This window comes from Vipera ursinii (assembly GCF_947247035.1).
Source record: "Vipera ursinii genome assembly, chromosome: 1".
In the NCBI taxonomy this organism is placed as follows: Eukaryota; Metazoa; Chordata; class Lepidosauria; order Squamata; family Viperidae; genus Vipera; species Vipera ursinii.
The window spans coordinates 136,375,054-136,392,971 of NC_139512.1; the positions used below are offsets into that span (position 1 = coordinate 136,375,054).

At 42.0% G+C, this 17,918-nt stretch overlaps 1 protein-coding gene across 1 annotated transcript in view; it reads right to left on the reverse strand.

Moving 5' to 3' along the window:
- The window catches only part of DARS1 (aspartyl-tRNA synthetase 1), a 71,171-nt gene that overhangs the window by 7,607 nt on the left and 45,646 nt on the right, over positions 1–17,918 (reverse strand). The window contains exons 8-13 of the mRNA XM_083349258.1: positions 5,475–5,586; positions 4,309–4,443; positions 3,084–3,231; positions 1,159–1,305; positions 294–336; positions 11–91 (exon numbers count right to left, since the gene is read on the reverse strand). Coding sequence (XP_083205384.1) covers positions 11–91; positions 294–336; positions 1,159–1,305; positions 3,084–3,231; positions 4,309–4,443; positions 5,475–5,586 — 666 coding nt within the window. The remainder of the gene's footprint in view (positions 1–10; positions 92–293; positions 337–1,158; positions 1,306–3,083; positions 3,232–4,308; positions 4,444–5,474; positions 5,587–17,918) is intronic.

The window sequence follows — 17,918 nt, forward strand, 5'->3', positions numbered from 1 at the left end:
ACATACTTACAGGATTTGCTGGGTCAGGCATTGTGTAGAAAGGTCTTACAGCCAGTGGATATTTGTCAAGAATATAAAAGTCGGTGTCATACTGCAAATATTAATAAAATAATTTTTTAAAAGAAAAAAATGGTAAATTAATTAAAACCCTATGAGACATACTAAAGAAGAGTATATACCAATACTGTGATACACAAATCACAAGTAATTTTATGTGACAAGGTATATTTATTTAAGCTTGTGTCAGAAAGAAACTCAATTTATTTTAAAGTCATTTTTTTAAAAAAAATTACCTTTTCCTTCACTAGACGGCCCAACAGCTTTTCACTTGGTGTACTGAAAATAAACAATCAGATGTAAACAATGTTGGCTTTTAAGCAAGAATGTCTCTCAGGTGTTACTGGATTTGTGTTGTGTACCTTCCAAAAAATATAACCGAGATAAAATGTTTATGGTTAAAATTCCATTTAATGCTATTTATTACTAGCTCAACTATAGCAAACCTGGATTAGGAATAATGGGGAACCTTCAGATTTTGTTGAAATAGGGCGTGGGCAACCCAACCAGTATGCTCACAGGTGTTATCTCTTTACACTCTAGATTACTTGCTTCCCCTGATTTTTTTTTAAAGTCCTTCCTACATCACTGTTTTTTCCTGTCAAACACCAGTCCAAGTATTAGCCATGTCAGGTCTTGCTGAACTCTTGAGCTGAGGCAAGATCAACTAGTGCTACTATCTGCTCAGAACATGTTTAAACTTTGAATCAGAAAGAACTGCCAGAGGTCCTCGTAATTTGCAGAGGATAACCAGTAGCATTTTGACAAATGAATTGTTTGCTTCTCAAAAGTTCAGTTTGGAATTATGCACGTATGTTTTGTATAATTCATGGTTTGATCGATTTAAGAAAGCCCTTTGGTAATTCTAGCTTTGTTTTAATCTTATTCTCTGGAGATCTACCCATGCCTTGGGAGGTGGAGATCATATCGTTACAGGGGAATGGTGTGTTATTTTATAGAGATTTAAAAGTTTTTCTATTTTCTGCAGCAATGAGCAGTGGTAGCCAGTTGCTAAATCCAGAAATGGCACCAGAGGATTCCCAGGAACTGGTACCCTCTTGCCAATAGATGGCACTCCTCCTTTTCCTGGTAAAATTGTACCTGAGGTCATCTTCATCTCCCATCTCCACTCCAGCTTTCCGAAGCATAGCCAGGGCCTCCCGGTACTCCAGCCTGAGTGTTGGCTCCAGGAACTTGAATGGCTCACATGGAAACTGTTTGCACACTGTCTGGATTTCAGTCTGAAACCTGTGTGTAAAGACAAAAGGCTTTTCAACATAGCCAAGCAGAAAACAAAGAAGCATTGCCTTTCATTACCACAAGAGTTCACTCTGTCACTGTAATATTTAAGGCTATTTACGGCTTTCCTGCAAGGAAAAATAATGTCTTGAGATAAGGTGACCGACATTTACACTGTATATGTCAAAACATTTACTGTGCTAAATGACTAAGCAAGTTAAATTTTACCAAAATTATTCTCAATAAATTGAGCTTCAAGCATTAATCTGAATAAAGGCTACATAAACAAAAAATAAATGAAGAAAGCTACTCTGCTTTCAATTTTATTTTAATCCATACATTTGAGGCTATGGTTTTATATGCCATGGTTCTTTTATTTCAAAATTTATTTATTTATTTATTTATTTATTTATTTATTTATTTATTTATTTATTCATTCATTCATTCATTCATTCATTCATTCATTCATTCATTCATTCCTTTTATATACCGCCCTTCTCCCGGAGGACTCAGGGCGGTGTAAAATTTGTAGTCTGATTTTATAAGGTAAGCTATAAAAATACAATGCTGAAGTAAAATTCCAATAATTGCAATGAATAGGAAGAAATATATAGACACAGGCTGGATTGGACTACTGCAACGCTCTCTACATGGGGCTGCCGTTGAGGACCACTCGGAGGCTTCAGCTGGTGCAGAATGCAGCTCCGCGGGTTGTGATGGGGGCTTCCCGATACTCCCACGTAACACCTCTGCTCCGCGAGCTGCATTGGCTTCCAGTTGCCCTCCGGGTGAAATTCAAGGTGCTGGTGATGACCTATAAAGCCCTAAATGGCTTGGGTCCGGGATATCTGAGGGAGCACCTGCTGCTGGCATGAAGCTCCCTTCGTCCTGTGCGCTCCCACAGGGAGGGTCTTCTCAGGGTACCGCCGGTAAAAGATTGCCGGCAGACAATACTCAGGGGGAGGGCCTTCTCTGTAGGTGCACCTGCCCTTTGGAACCAGCTGCCTGTAGAGCTTAGGACTGCCCCTGACCTTCACTCATTCCGCCGGGACCTGAAGACCTGGCTCTTTGAGCTTTCTGGCCTGGACTGAGAGTATTAATTGGGGTTTTAAATTGGATTTTAATTGGGATTTTATTTATTCAAGGTTAATGTAATCATTTTAATTGTTTTTAATTTTTGTAATTTGTTGTATTGTTTCTAAAAAACCTTGTGAACCGCCCTGAGTCCTACGGGAGAAGGGCGGTATATAAGTTTAATAAATATAAATATAATATAAATATATTGAGTTAAATTTTTAAATAATTTAAAGTATTTTTTTAATAATTGAAACCTAAGAAAAAGACAATGGGTTTCCAGTTGAACTCAAGTACTGATTACTGTATGGACACATCTGTTAGATTTCTTTGCAGCAATATGGAAGTGGGCTTTTTTACTGCAGCTTTCTAGGCATCTTTGATTTCTTAGTCTAATTTTCTGTTTATTTTACCTCCCATCCATCTATTTCACTGGATAAATGGTCTCCAACATTCTTTGATAGAGTAATCACTATGTGACTCCAACATTTGGCAGCTGAGGCTCACATCTTGTTGACTAAACATTTCAGACACTGTTAGATCTTTCTATCTGCATCTTGGAATAGTGGTTGCTGCAATTATGAACCAGAACGCTTTAGAATTCCTCCATTACAGGTAAAATAAAAGGTAGCCAGAATTCATACTACTTGTGAAACTCTCAAGTTTTATCTTATTTTCTAAATAACGGTAGTATAAAAAACTTTTTTTTTTACCTTTCTTGGAGTCCCTTGAAGATTTGCACCATGGTATCTGCAATCTCATCCACCACCTCATGATAATGGTAATTAAAAGCCATTTCAATATCCAGACCAACAAATTCCGTCAAGTGTCTGTGAGTATTAGAATCTTCTGCTCTAAATACTGCATGAGAAATATACTTTTACAATTATGTTAAATGATTCTCTCGATGCAATTAAAAGAAGCCCTGGATATATTATAACACCCATTACTACTATGAATTGCTCTAATATGAAGTAAAATTCTATTTCCCTGAGAGGAACTCTTCAAATCCCCAAATGGAGAACAAATATTTATGCTAGTCTTACATTCACGTCAGGCAAGAAATAAGGATCAGCAAAAGCAATATTTGAAAGCAGTAATTTTTTAAAAAGGCTACCATCCAATATGACACAAGAAAACTTGCAACTTAGGTCACATGTATTTTCCTTCCTTTTCTAACTGCATCTGGTCCTGAGGGACCTCCATCCAAAATACATCTGAATGAGAATTCACTATCCCAGCAGTAAGACTAATGAATATTACCAGGAAAATACAAGTGAAAATCTTCTATAGTCATTTTTAAGGATTGATCTGTCATTCAGTAATTGCACATGCTTTTAGTTTGTCATTTGGGCACCAAGCAAAAAAGGGCATAACATGTACATGAAAGCATGTAGGCTTTTGGTATACTGCTGCCAATTTAGCTCAAGTTAGTTACATACTGAAAGCGTTCAGGATCAATAGGATGGGTGAAGGATAATATTGGTTTGGCTTACTAATATGGGTTTACTTACAAAATGGAGAACATAAATATTTTGCATGCATTATGTAGGGCTGTACTGATTTCCAGCAAGCTGCTTATAACAAACTCCTGGCCTTGCTAAGCTTGTAGGTTTGCAATAAATTCAACAATGGTTGAACCATGCCAAATACAGTCACTTTTTTTAGTGGAATGTTGTATGATACAGTATTCTAATAGCCACTAGAGAACACTATTGCTCTGTTCATAAGCCAAATTTCAGCTGAACACACTATTCGTTCTGCCTGCAAGCTCTGTGAAACTGTCATGTTGATTAGTTGTTTTCATGAAACTCTTGTCTGTTAGCAAATCAGACAGGAAAAGAGGTTGCAAAGTTAGCGCTTACGTAATTTGAACGTTCAGGATATTCTTGCTCCAGAGACTTTGACAACTGCCTTTCAAACAAAACACTTCCTTACCTGGCCCAATGCAGAAAACCTTATCAAAGTCAGCACAAATACACATCTGCTTGTAAAGCTGGGGGGACTGTGCAAGGTAGGCACTGCTTTTGAAGTACGACACAGTAAACACATTGGCACCACCTTCACTGGCAGCTGGAAAGTAAAGCAAGAGCAAATGTGGTGACACGTCTCGAACAAGGTACATCATGATAAAAATAAGTGGCTTTCTCCCTTTTTATAGTTTACATATACCTGTTGTGTATATGGTTTCTGCCCCCATACTTCCAAGGCACAAAAAGAACAATCTAGAGGCTATATGTGGCCTGCCAACAAACCTTCAGTGGTCCCCAGAGGCCACTGTGAACAGGCACAAAAATAAAATAAAAATTGGCTATTCTTTTTTGGCATTTTTGGAATTGGGAGCAACTAAAAGGATCTATTTGATCTATTTCACCCCTTAACCTTCCTCCCACAAACCTTTGATCTGGCCCTGCCTACTTTGGGAATGCTGCCTTCAACATTCCACCCCAAACCCCAGTGCAACCCTCAAGCCAACCCAAGTTAAGCCCTCCTACCCAACTCCAAAGCTCTGGGTCAACAGGTCAGGTTTTCCCCATTGCCTACAACAAAGGGACTTTCCAACTCATTCCTCAATTGGAATCTTTCACTTTAGCATAGCATCCAAGAGCATCAAAGCTTATTTCAGAAGAGAAGGAAGCGGCAACAGAAACTCAGAGAGGAGATTAGGAGGAATCACAAGGCAAAGGTCTTGCATTTTTTAAGACTACTCATTGCTTTGTATGATGGGCAGTATTGAGACTAACAGGTAAGTTCTATAGTCCAGGTTAGCATATAAATTCTTCAATGCCACCCACTGCTCTAACCCCACAGGACTTCTTTTATATACTCTCAATATAAGTGTCAGTTTCAAAGATGAAAATGACAGCAGAAGAAACTAAATAATGAGATTTTTTCCCCCCATACCACACTTGAGAATGGAAAGTGCTTTAGCTTTTTAAATCAGCTACTGTTTCAAAGGAGGCAGCAGCAACTTAAAAAGAAGTGATAATGAGCAACCAGGCACTTAAAATAAATTCATATTGGCTACTGCAGAAATAATATTTCAGCAAATTCTTGTATTCGATGTGTGAATTCTGAATCCATTTAACATATTGAATGCATACCAGAAATAATCTTTGGAGTCTGAATTTCCACAAACCCCTTATGAATGAGAGTTTCTCGAAAAAGCTGACAAATACCAGACTGGACACGGAAGACAGCTTGACTAGTGCAGGTCTGGAAAATAAAGATACTATATTAAGATTCATAACTTTACTTGCTAGAGTAATTGCTTGCCTTAATCAGGACAATGGAAGTCATTGAAATATTCTTTCAAGGATGTTTTATTACCTAAGAGCCTACAGATGTGTCTGATCATGTTTGCCCAAAGCAGTAATATCATGCGGTAATACCAAGAGTAACAGCTGAAAATACATACTAAAAGTATGTAGTACTGAGGACAAAAGGAGATTATTTTTTATTTATTCATTCACCGAAACTATTTTAATTTGTTTTTCTTCTTAGAATATCAGGGTAGCGCTTAAGTAGAATACAAATAAAAAATACTACAGTACAACATAATGAAATCCCAAAATATTACAACAACAAATCCAAAGCATGAAAACATCAAGTTAAATAGATCAGTGGAATATTTTAACAGGCTGGCAAGTAAGAATATGTTAGCGTAATGACAATATAATAGCAGTGTTAGTCAGGCATTCGTGGAGAGAGCATTTTAGCTATAGGAGTTGATATGGAGAAGGTCTCTATATAGTTTTCAAACAATGAGCTTCTCCTGTCAAAGGAACTTGGGAAAAGTGTTTTTGGAAGCTCTTAAGATGCTGTATAGTATTCATACTTCTTTGACAATATGGATCTCAAATTATTTGAAACAGGTGTCAAACTGAAAGCCCGTGGGCCAGACGCATCACAAAGAAATCGTGCCCACCCCATTGCTGGCAATGGGGGAAAAGCTCCGATACGTCGCGCCAAATCACGTGACGTCGCAAGTTTGACATGTCTGGTTTAGAACTTCAAAGGTAAGAACCAACTCTCTGAACTTGAAAACAAATATAACTAGTGTAATTCATTAAGAACCCGTATAACAGGGATCTTCAAACTCGGCCCTTTTATGACTCCTGGACTTCAACTCCCAGAATTCCTCAGCCAGGTACACTGGCTGAGGAATTCTGGGAGTTGAAGTCCACGAGTCATAAAAGGGCCGAGTTTGAAGATCCGTGCCGTATAACCTACTCCCATCTAGTTGCTTCTGTTACAATTCTGACAAACCTATCTGTAACTATTTGATTTTTTTATCATCTTCAACATTAACCCAACATTAACCTAATCACAAGGATGCACACTATAGACAAGCTATTTCTATCCAGAAACAGTTGAAGCTATCAAATCAATTAAAAGTTATTAAAGGCTTGCTTAAATTACTGTTCCTCATCCAGCCCAATTACTGATTCCAGGGTAAGAGATTAATTAGCATTTGATACTTTACTAGAAATTGTAGACAACATGTATATGCATGGATGAGTTACAGAAGATCAAATTCCATGGGACCTTGCAGCAAAACATATGCATTTCAGTGGAAACCCAACTTTGCAAAACCTGCCCTGGATTATGGAAACAGAACTACCTTATTACTCTGTTCTCTACTCTTATACTATAGTTATACCAAAATACTATAAATAATATAAAAACTGAGAATGAGTGAGTTTATAATCCTCTAGTTCTTTTCTGACAGAGGTTACTCATTGAAATGACTAAGGTTGTTCTAGCATCAACCCTATAGCACTGGGTACCGTATATACTTGAGTATAAGCCGACTCGAGTATAAGCCGAGACCCCCAATTTCACCCCCAAAACTGGGAAAAGTTGTTGACTCGAGTATAAGCCGATCCGCCGTTCTGCATGCCTCGGAGGCTGGATCCGCGCTCTGCAAGCCTCTGCCGCCAGGCAGGTCTCCGTTTTGTTCTGGGACTAGTTCCCTAGCCTTTTGGAGCTTTTGGTGTTCGCCCATCAGCTGTCTACGGGGAGGCAACAAAGCTGCCTCTCTAGGCTTTGAGAAAAGGCCCCTTGCACAAAAGGCAGCTTCAGGACGAGCTTCCAAAAACCCTTTCCTTCCTTAACGCCCTCCCCACCTTCCCCCAGAAAGCCATATTTCTTTTTTTTTATTGAAATTTTTTATTGAAGTTACAATATTATCCCCTCCCCAACCCACCCCAGAACCCCTCCCCCTCCCCCATATTTCTTCAATAACAAAAACATAAAAAGCTGGTTGGGATGTACTCGCTGATTTCCCCCCCCCTTTTTTTAGATGCTAAAACTAAACTCTCCCTCTGCCTTCCAACCAATATCCCTTTTTAAAATCTTACCTTGGCTCCAGATGGAAGAGTAGAGGAACTAAGCTAGTAAGGAGAGAATTTTTTTCTGCAACTTTTTACTCCTGAAGTAGTAGTAGTAGTAATAGTAGTAGTAGGAATAATAATAATAAATCCCTAAAAGTTGTGCCAGAAAATGGAGGACGCTGGGTCTTTGCAAGTTTTAGCTGTCTGTCAGACTGCCTGAAAAGGGCGGCCTTCAGGCAGCCAGGCGGACAGCTAAAGCTTGCAAAGACCCAGCGTCCTCCATTAGGCAGCCAGGCGGACAGCTAAAGCTTGCAAAGACCCAGCGTCCTCCATTAGGCAGCCAGGCGGACAGCTAAAGCTTGCAAAGACCCAGCGTCCTCCATTAGGCAGCCAGGCGGACAGCTAAAGCTTGCAAAGACCCAGCGTCCTCCATTAGGCAGCCAGGCGGACAGCTAAAGCTTGCAAAGACCCAGCGTCCTCCATTAGGCAGCCAGGCGGACAGCTAAAGCTTGCAAAGACCCAGCGTCCTCCATTAGGCAGCCAGGCGGACAGCTAAAGCTTGCAAAGACCCAGCGTCCTCCATTAGGCAGCCAGGCGGACAGCTAAAGCTTGCAAAGACCCAGCGTCCTCCATTAGGCAGCCAGGCGGACAGCTAAAGCTTGCAAAGACCCAGCGTCCTCCATTAGGCAGCCAGGCGGACAGCTAAAGCTTGCAAAGACCCAGCGTCCTCCATTAGGCAGCCAGGCGGACAGCTAAAGCTTGCAAAGACCCAGCGTCCTCCATTAGGCAGCCAGGCGGACAGCTAAAGCTTGCAAAGACCCAGCGTCCTCCATTTTCTGGCATAACCTTCGGAGATTACTTTAAAAAAACAAAAAAAAACTTGAGAGGAAAAACAGCTGCAGAAACATTTTGTCTCCTTGCTGGCTTGGTTCATCTACTCTTCAGCCAGGAGGGAGTCCAAGGCCTAGAGAAGGAGAGCTTTGCAGCATCCCTATGGACAGCTGATGGGCAGACAGCTGATTAGCGGAGAAGGCTCTGAAAGTAGCACCAAAGCCTCGGCCGCGCACAAGTCCTCGGTAAGTTTTTTTGTTGACTGGAGTATAAGCCGAAGTGGAATTTTTCAGCCCAAAAAGTGGGCTGAAAAATTCGGCTTATACTCAAGTATATACGGTATATTAAAATGCACATATTACCATATCCAAGGTTTAGAGAAGAGAATTCTCTGCCATGCCATTATAGCAACTATCGATGGACACTGTTCCAAAGTGATACTACTCTTATCCTAATTAGATCTATGGTACGAGGACCCAAAACATTAAGAATTCAAGCTGTTTCAGATTCAAAATGCTCTGTTTTAAATGTGAAGTGGGTTTGGGAATGTTTCAAGTGCCAATGTTCCAAAATACTTTCAAGATGAGGGAACAATCCATTTCATACTCCGAATGGGACATTTTAAATCTGAAATGGTTCAAATTTAAAATGATTTCCATACGCCTAATGAATAGATATAACAATAATAGATGGGGTGGAAAAGCTGAGTTGTTGAAAGAAAAGGAAAACGACAAATCGTCTGTTAAAATAAGAAGTGCATCAATATTACAGCATTCAAAAAGCAAACAGGTAGCTGTACAAAAAAGATAATTCAACTATAATAAAACAAAAAAAATTTTTTTGTATGAAGGTGAAAGGATTATTCTTCCTTCTATTAACTTCTCCAAAACAATATAGACAAGCTAGCTAGTCTTTAAAAAGGTCACAGGGGCTATTTACAAACTGGCAAACCCACATACTTATAAACAGACTAACTAGCTTTGTGGCTCAGTGAGAAGGAAAAAAAAATGATTCACACTTTCATAGTCAGTGCTAAACCCACAACTGATGCTAATGTTGAAGTATTGGGAACATGCAGCTGCTAAACCTAAAGTAGTTAGGTTTTTTTTTTAACTAAAAGGGATATGCGTCACAGAACGCTGTTTACTATTAACTTTTTTTAGGATGCCTATCTTTTTCGTTAGGTTAGAACATGTGGTTTTTCACATGACATAGCAGCAAGCCACACGTGTGCAAAAAACAAAGGAACTGTGACATAACTGTCATTGTTATGTGGGTGTAGAAATTTTAAACGCAGCAGATTGTATTCTTTCAAATAAATAAAACTTCATCTTCTTCGCATCAATGGAAGGCTAGCCAATCCAGTTAAGCAAAATAGCCAGAAAGGGACTGATACAATCTTGCTATTTTGTTATAGTTCGACTAAGCTCTTAACTACAGTTATGCTGGAATTTCTAAAGATTAGCCAGTCTTGTTGTCAGTTGTTTAGCAGAATTTACTCATGGTGGGCACATCTAATTATAAAATATTCATTTACTGCAAGGGTGGGCATCTTACCTCTATCTAGTTGGAAGTTGCACCTTATTTTTATTTTTGGCCTCTGAAGTATGAAGAGGTATGGGGGAGAGGTTTCAGATGTTCAGGCTCTTGTTTCAGAGATGGACGGTTTGCTCAAAATACATAAAGCTTAACCAGTTACTTTTGGGCTTAAACAGGTCTATGTTTTAGAGCAGAGGTAGGCAACCTCGGCTCTTTTATGACTCATGGACTTCAACTCCCAGAATTCCTCAGTCAGCATAGCTGACTGAGGAATTCTGGGAGTTGAAGTCCATGAGTCATAAAAGAGCTGAGGTTGCCTACCCCTGTTTTAGAGAGAGAGAAAAAAATGTCACCAAAGATTGTCATGTGTGGGGAAGTGGGGTCTAGAGAGCTAGGAGTTCTCCCTCTTCATTTATCTGAAGCAAAATGATTAATTTAATTCTCTCTGGCACACAACTCCCAAATAATCTCTTTTACACCTTTGTCTCTTCTTTCCAAACAGGTGAGCGTTCTGCCAAAGGAAGTACCAAACATTTTTATTTTCTAAGAATATAGGCTCAAGCCTATGTAGGACACAGAAGTCTTCTTATAAATAAAAATATTCGGTGAAGTTGGTGTTTGGCACTGTAGCAGCTTTCCCCCTTTTCATCCAATTTCAAACAATCTTAGAACAAAAGAAAAGAAAATACAATAAAATTGGAGAGCTTGCCAAGTACAAGGAAAGAGACTGAAGGTACGTTGATGGCCGCAGGCACCACATTATTTACCAGCAGAGGAAAGCATACGAGAGATCTACTGCAAGCTGTAAAAAACCCTGGGTGGTATTGAATTAATTTATTTGCTAGTGTAAAGGCTTCTGTCAGGACAACAGGAAGCAAGGCATTGTTTTTGAGACCGAAGCCCTACTCTGTTGCAAATTTAGAAGTGGGAGAAGGGATAGGAAGAGAATCAGAAAAGTCTCGCCCAGGGTTTCAAAATAGGAACTGTATTATTTACCGATACCCATCTTTTGTCAAACTTTTTAGGATCTGACTAGTGCATTTATTTTAGTTATTTAACATGTTTGTACCACTCCCCAATCAGATTTACCAATAAAAAAGACCAGCAAATTACCAATGCTTTTAAAAACAAACATAACATCAATACCAGTAATCTGGAAACCTACTGGCAACCTGTATGGGTCTTATTTAAGGGACGCGGTGGCTCAGTGGGTTAGGACGCTGAGCTTGTCGATCAGAAGGTTGGCAGTTTGGCGGGTCGAATCCCGAGTGCCGTGTAACAGAGTGAGCGCCTGTTACTCGTCCCGGCTTCTGCCAACCTAGCAGTTCGAAAGCACGTAAAAATGCAAGTAGAAAAATAGGGACCACTACGGTGGGAAGGTAACGGTGTTCTGTGCGCCTTTGGCATCTAGTCATGCCAGCCACATGACCACGGAGACGTCCTCAGACAAATGCTGGCTCTTTGGCTTTGAAACGGAGATGAGCACCGGCCTCTAGAGTCGGAAATGACTAGCATGCACGTGCGGGGGAATCTTTCCCTTTTACCTTATGGGTCTTATTTAGCTAAAATGGCTCTTAGCCACTACCAAATGGGCTGTAATCTTCTGTACCTACCATTGTTTCTGAGTACAAGTAATCCGCAAGTTACAAGTGTTCACTTAAGTTTGAAGTTCCGTGTTTACAAGCAAATCCCAACATTACGACTATTGCAGCACCACAGCAGTCATTCGCCCTTAACGAGCGACCGACCGCAGAGGCTCTGCAATGTTCACCTTATTCCTCTCCCCGCAACTGCTTCCCCTTTCCTTCCTGCTGTGCCAGACTCACTTACCTTGCAAAATCTGTCACCTCTCTGCTGCGGTTTCTTTCTCTTTGAGGGAGAGGAGAGTTGGCTTGGAAATGCTTTTTGCGCCGACAATAGGAGCTCCTGGGGTGCTGTAATATCACGCGAGTTCTAACATAAATTCTCTGCAAAACAGATCATGGCCCCTGGAAACTTCCATTCTCTGGGGGGGGGAAGTGTTTCCGTTTGCATGCCTATGGGGCAAAGCATGGAATCGGAGTTGGCCAGGTGCAGGAACCAATGCCGTCTGTGGCCCGGGTGCTCTGCTCGCTCCCGTGCACCCGCCTTACTTTGACAGCAGGAATGAAGCCTTCAACTGAGGGGTGAGGCATTGCGGGGCCAGGTCCATTGCACCTGCGTCCAAGCTGGCAGCAGTGGCAACCACCTGAGTGGTCATGATCCCCCTCCCCGGCCAGCCACCCACCCCGCCTGATCTAGTGTTTGCCTGGCCCGCCGGCTGGCACAAATCCTCACCACTCTTCTTCTCCTCCTCCTCCTCACTCATCGAGCAGCAGCAGCTTGAGTTTCTCTGCCCCAAGTGAAAGGAAATGGAGGTGCAGAGCAGGATTGCTCTCAATAAGGCCAGTGCATGCAGTTCACCTGTGTCTTCCTGAGAGCAATCCTGCTCTGCGCCTCCGGTTTCTTCCTTTGCGATGGAGCAGAGAAACTCAAGCTGCTCAAAGACTTTTTATTCAAACGCAGACCTGAGAGAGATTGGAAAGTCCGTGTGCCTGCACTGGGGCACTTCAGAAACGGAAAGGGACGCTCCGTGTGACTGCTTGAAACTCTGCATGACTCAGGTCTCCATTTGGATGAAAGGTGTTTGGGCGGCAGGCTTGAGTTTGTCTGCTCCTTCTAAGTGAAAGGAAACGGAGGTGCAGAGCAGAACTGCACTCAATAAGGCCGGCTCGCTCCGGAGGCTTGTTTTCACAGGATTGCTCTCAATAAGAGTGAGGCGCACTTTGGCTCCATTTTTGCCAGGAAGGGGGCTTGAGAAATGGCTTTTTCCTGGCAAAAACAAGCCTCTGGAGCAAGCGCGCCTCACACTATGGCTCCGCTTTTGCTGGAAAAAGCCAGTTCTCAAGCCCCCTTCCTGGTGAAAATGGAGCCAAAGAGCGAGGTGTGCTTGCTCCAGAGGCTTGTTTTCATCAGAAATGGCTTTTTCCAGCAAAAACAAGCCTCCGAGTCCTGATGCCGCCGGCGGCCAGAGCAGATCCTTCCCCATTTCCTCTCGCTTCCCCAAAGTCTCCCTTCACTAACGTCCTTTCCAGCTCCGTTCTCCGCCACCACGTGCAGGGCAACAAAAGAAGTTTGTGGGACTAAAAAAAAAACCAGTTCAATCACACCTTCCAACTTTATGAGACCTGTTTTTTCTTTACGAGAAGTTGGAAGGTCGGATTGATCTTTTTTTTTTTTAAGTCCCACAAACTTCTTTTGTTGCTCTGCACATGGAGCTGGAAAGGAGGTTAGTGAAGGAATGTGGATGGCCTGGGGTGGTGGTTAGGATTTGGCATTGTGGAGTGTTTGTGCTCTGGTGGGGCTATTCAAAACGCAAAGAGATTCCCTGCATTTTGAAGCACCCTGTGTGACTGCACGGAAAGGAGCGCTCCGTTACTCAAGCGCCCCATTCCAGGCAAATGGAGCTTGCAGGTTCTGCCAGATCTCAGTTGGGATAAAAAGTCTTTTAGTTCCTATAGAGCGCTTCCAAACGCAGCCAGCCCCTGCGTTTGGAAGCGCTCCATAGGTGCCGAAACATTTTTTTATCCCAACAGAGATCTGGCAGAAGGCTTCGTTTCTCAAGCGCCCATTCCAGGAATACAGAGCTTGCAGTCTCTGCCAGATTCCTTCACTAACCTCCTTTCCAGCTCTGTTCTCCATGTGCAGGGCAACAAAAGAAGTTTGTGGGACTACAAAAAAATAAAAATAAATCAACCCAACCTTCCAATTTCTCATGAAAAAAAAATCTTGCAAAGTTAGAAGGTCTGATCGAACTTTTTTTAAAAAAACCGGTAGTCCAAGCTTCTTTTGTGGCCCTGCCCGCGATGGCGGAGAACGGAGCTGGAAAGGTGGTTAGTGAAAGGAGGCTTTGGGGAAGCATGGGGAGACAGGGAAGGGTCTGCTCTGGCTACCGCTGCCTCACTCCATCAGTATCAGGGCTTGGAGGCTTGTTTTTGCTGGAAGAAGCCATTTTTCAAGCCCCTTCCTAGCAAAAACAAGCCTCCAGAGCAAGCACGCCTTGCTGTTTGGCTAAGTTTTTGCAGGAAAAAGCCACTAGCGTGCTCCCCTTGGGAGGCTTATTTTCACTAGGAAAGGGGCTTGAGGAATGGTTTTTTCCTGCAAAAACGTAACCAAAGAGCGAGGCGCACTCACTCTGGAGGCTTGTTTTCGCAGGATTGCTCTCAAGAAGAGTGTGGTGTGCTCGCTCCAGAAGGTTTGTTTTTGCCAGGAAGGGGTTTGAGAAATGGCTTTTTCCAGCGAAAACGGAGCCAAGAGCGAGCCGCTCTGTTTCTAAGCATGCATTTACATGCAGAAGGAGCTTCCAGTGTCCCCAAGGTTCTCCATCCTGGAGAAAATTGTTCCAGCAGTGGCAGAAAGGAGTTGGGGGCGGGAGCAAACACCGCGAGAGTTCAGGCTCCCATTCTCTGCAAAGGAGGATTGGTGCCTGAACTCGCACGGTATTACGGGCACCCAGCAGCTTCCATTGACTTCCCTCTCCCTCAAAGGCAGAAACTGCGGCAGAGAGGAGACGGATCTTTTCAAGGTAAGTGAGTCTAGCGCAGGGAGGGGGAAGCATGAGGTATCTTAGTGGGCCGGGGAGGCCTTGGGGGCTTCTTCCATCGCTAGCCTCCCCCCATGACCTTCCCCACCCTGAGATACCTCATGTGCACTTAACGAGCCGCGTGCGTCTTAACGAGCAAGGGAGTGATCTCGTTCGAAGTATGAGATTCACTCAACGAGTTTTCGAGTTACAAGTGGAATGGGCAGGCTCCATTACACTCGTAACTTGAGGACTACCTGTAGTCTTCAAAAGTAGCTCCAATTAAAGCACATTACAGCAATCTGAAGAGGTGGTGAGGTGATAAGGGGGAAGGACTCCAAAAAGTTGCCACCACTATATCAATCAGAGCTCTCTAGGTCACAGCATCAACTGGCCTCTCAAGCAGGACCTAGGAATCCAAGAGAATCCCCAGAGCACGAAGCTGCCTTATTGGGGGCTTTGGCACTCATCCAGAATAATTCAGAGCTATATGGAGCAAATAGTTTCTGGGCAGTTATTAACTCTTTTTTCCCTAAGATTCATCCTATGTCTGTTCCACTCCATCCAGTTCCTCTTAGTCTTTAGAGAGTGGGTTAGGCCCTTCACTGTTTCGACTGGAGTTCAACTGTATAACCTGGTGCCATCTGTGTGATGATAACACTCATAAAAATAAAAGATTAAAGCCAGTTCTTGAGCCATTCCATTCAGGAGTGACCAGGAACTCAACTTTTTATTTCCTACCAATACTGACTGGTATTCAAGAATCATTATAACCTAATGCTATAAAGCACCAACCCTTGCAAGTGGCTCAATAGGATATTCAATGGTATCAAGTAGGATCATAACATCACGAAAGATGTTGACGCCCTAGCAAGACTGCAGAAAAGAGCAACAGAGATGATAAGGGGTTTAGGAGCTAAACCATATGATGAATGATTGAGGGAACTAGATGTGTCTAGTCCAGTGGTGGCAAACCTATGGCATGTGTGCCAGAGATGGCACTCAGAGCCCTCTCTGTGGGCATGCACACTGTTGTCCCAGCCCCGCCTCCCTCTGTGGACCCCTCATCAGCAGCCCTCTTGGAGAATTGCCCTCAAGTGCGGCCTGTGCAGAGCAGCACTGCCAAGGACATGGCAGCCAGGCAGCGGGGACAAGACTCCGCCCTCATGTCCCATTGAGCTCAGATGATGATGCAGAGCATAGGTGGAGGGTGTGGCCGCCATGGGTGATCTGCTGTGGCGGGCCATGGAGGCAGTGGGTGGCCCTGTGGGTAGGGTGGTGGCGGAGAGGAATGGTTTTTGGGCACTCGGTCTCTAAAAGGTTCACCATCACTGGTATAGTCTAACAAAGAGAAGACTAAGGGTGATATGATAGAAGTCTTCCAGTAACTGAAGGACTTTCACAAAGAAGGAGTCAACTTATTCTCCAAAGCACATGAAGGTAAGACAAGAAGCAATGAGTGGAAGCTCATTAAAGAGAGATCCAGCCTAGTATTAGGTTGGGTGAGAACAGTGAGAACAATTAACAATTAACTGGTGGAATGGTTTGCCTTAAGAAGTTGTGGGTGCTCCAACACTGATGATTTTTAAAGAAAGATTGCACAGCTATTTGTCTGGAATGGTATAGGATCTCCTGCCATGAGCAAGGGTTGGATTAGAAGACCTCCAAGGTCTCTTCTAACCCTATTATTCTATATTCTAAATTCTAATGAGATGTAGCAAGACCAGAACTGTGGTAGTCTATCCAAATCTTGCTAATTGCAATTTCTTTTTCATGCCTAGGGATCCAGATAATTCACTGTAACACCAGCTGCCTGCAATTAGTGCAGGTTCGCATCCCACCAGGCTCAAGGTTGACTCAGCCTTCCATCCTTCCGAGGTAGGTAAAATGAGGACCCAGATTGTTGGGGGCAATAAGCTGACTTTGTAATAATGCCGCTTGGGCCCCCCCCAAAGCCCTTATAAGCAGGCATATACATAGAATGAAGGCTATTGCTAAGCACATTGATTTGTGTTTAGATTGTAAGCCGCCCTGAGTCTTCGGAGAAGGGTGGGATATAAATGGGATTAAAAAAAACAAAAAAATAAAAAAACTTCATCCAGGATTTTCTGCAGCTGATGTCTCTTTACCTTTCCCAAGAGAGAAATTTGAGTTTTACCATCTCTCAAATCCAGTCATATGTCTTTTCCTTGGTTGCTCAAATGAACTAGGAAGGGCAGGAGCCAGTCTACAACTAACTGAATTCATACTCTAGGATATCTTTCATGTCCATTCCTTTAAGACTCCACAAGATGCTACCTTTCATTTCACTGGATTTGTGCATGTGACATCTAACTCTGAATGAATTTGAGCAATCAGAATGGCATTACACTATTACATGGTAAATATAAATAGTCGATAGAGTATTATCAATGTTAGACTGTAAATATTAAGATGCATTGCTTGGCTTATTTTATTGCTTTGAAATAAATTGGTATTAAGGTGCTTATTATAATGTATTGAAAAGTATTATTTTGTATTACTATTCCACTGTTCAGATGCTATGAACACAATTATTGAAAAGAAATGACATAGATAATGGTAATATAAAAGAGTTGATTGTCTGTGGCTCAATAGTTTCTCTGAAACAGCCTCATTATATTTGTTCTAAATATAGAAACAGGCAGGACTAGTAGAACGTATTGTTTTTCTATTTTGCTCAATAGCAAAGGACTAAATACGTTGCTTGGATTTTGAGGTCATCATAACAGTATGAATATATTGAGTAACTTGACAAATAAATTATGATTACGGTAACTTATGATTGGTATGCCAAGATACTTGCACCATAGTTTTATAATAAAAATAATCCCTCCCAAACATATCACTTATTCCTTTCCAAGACCTAAAATTAAATTATTTCTCAAGCATTTAAGACAGTGAGTTTTATAAAGTGGAGAAAATCTTACCCAAGACATAGAGACATAAGCAAAGAATATGAGGTTTCTACTCTGAAACACAGCAACCCTAAGAGCAGATGGACTACTCCAGAGTTATTTATAGTCTGCCTCTCTCAAAACAGCAGAATAAAAAAAAAAATCCTGGAATAATCTTCCCTATTATAATTAGAGCATTGACAGCATATCAGACTGCAGCACTGTAGCTCTCATATCTCAGTGGCAGTGATAGTTCTTGTAATGTATGATGATCTGAATAGTTCACAGGATACGTTTTATGCAAGTCCAATACAGATTAACTAGAAG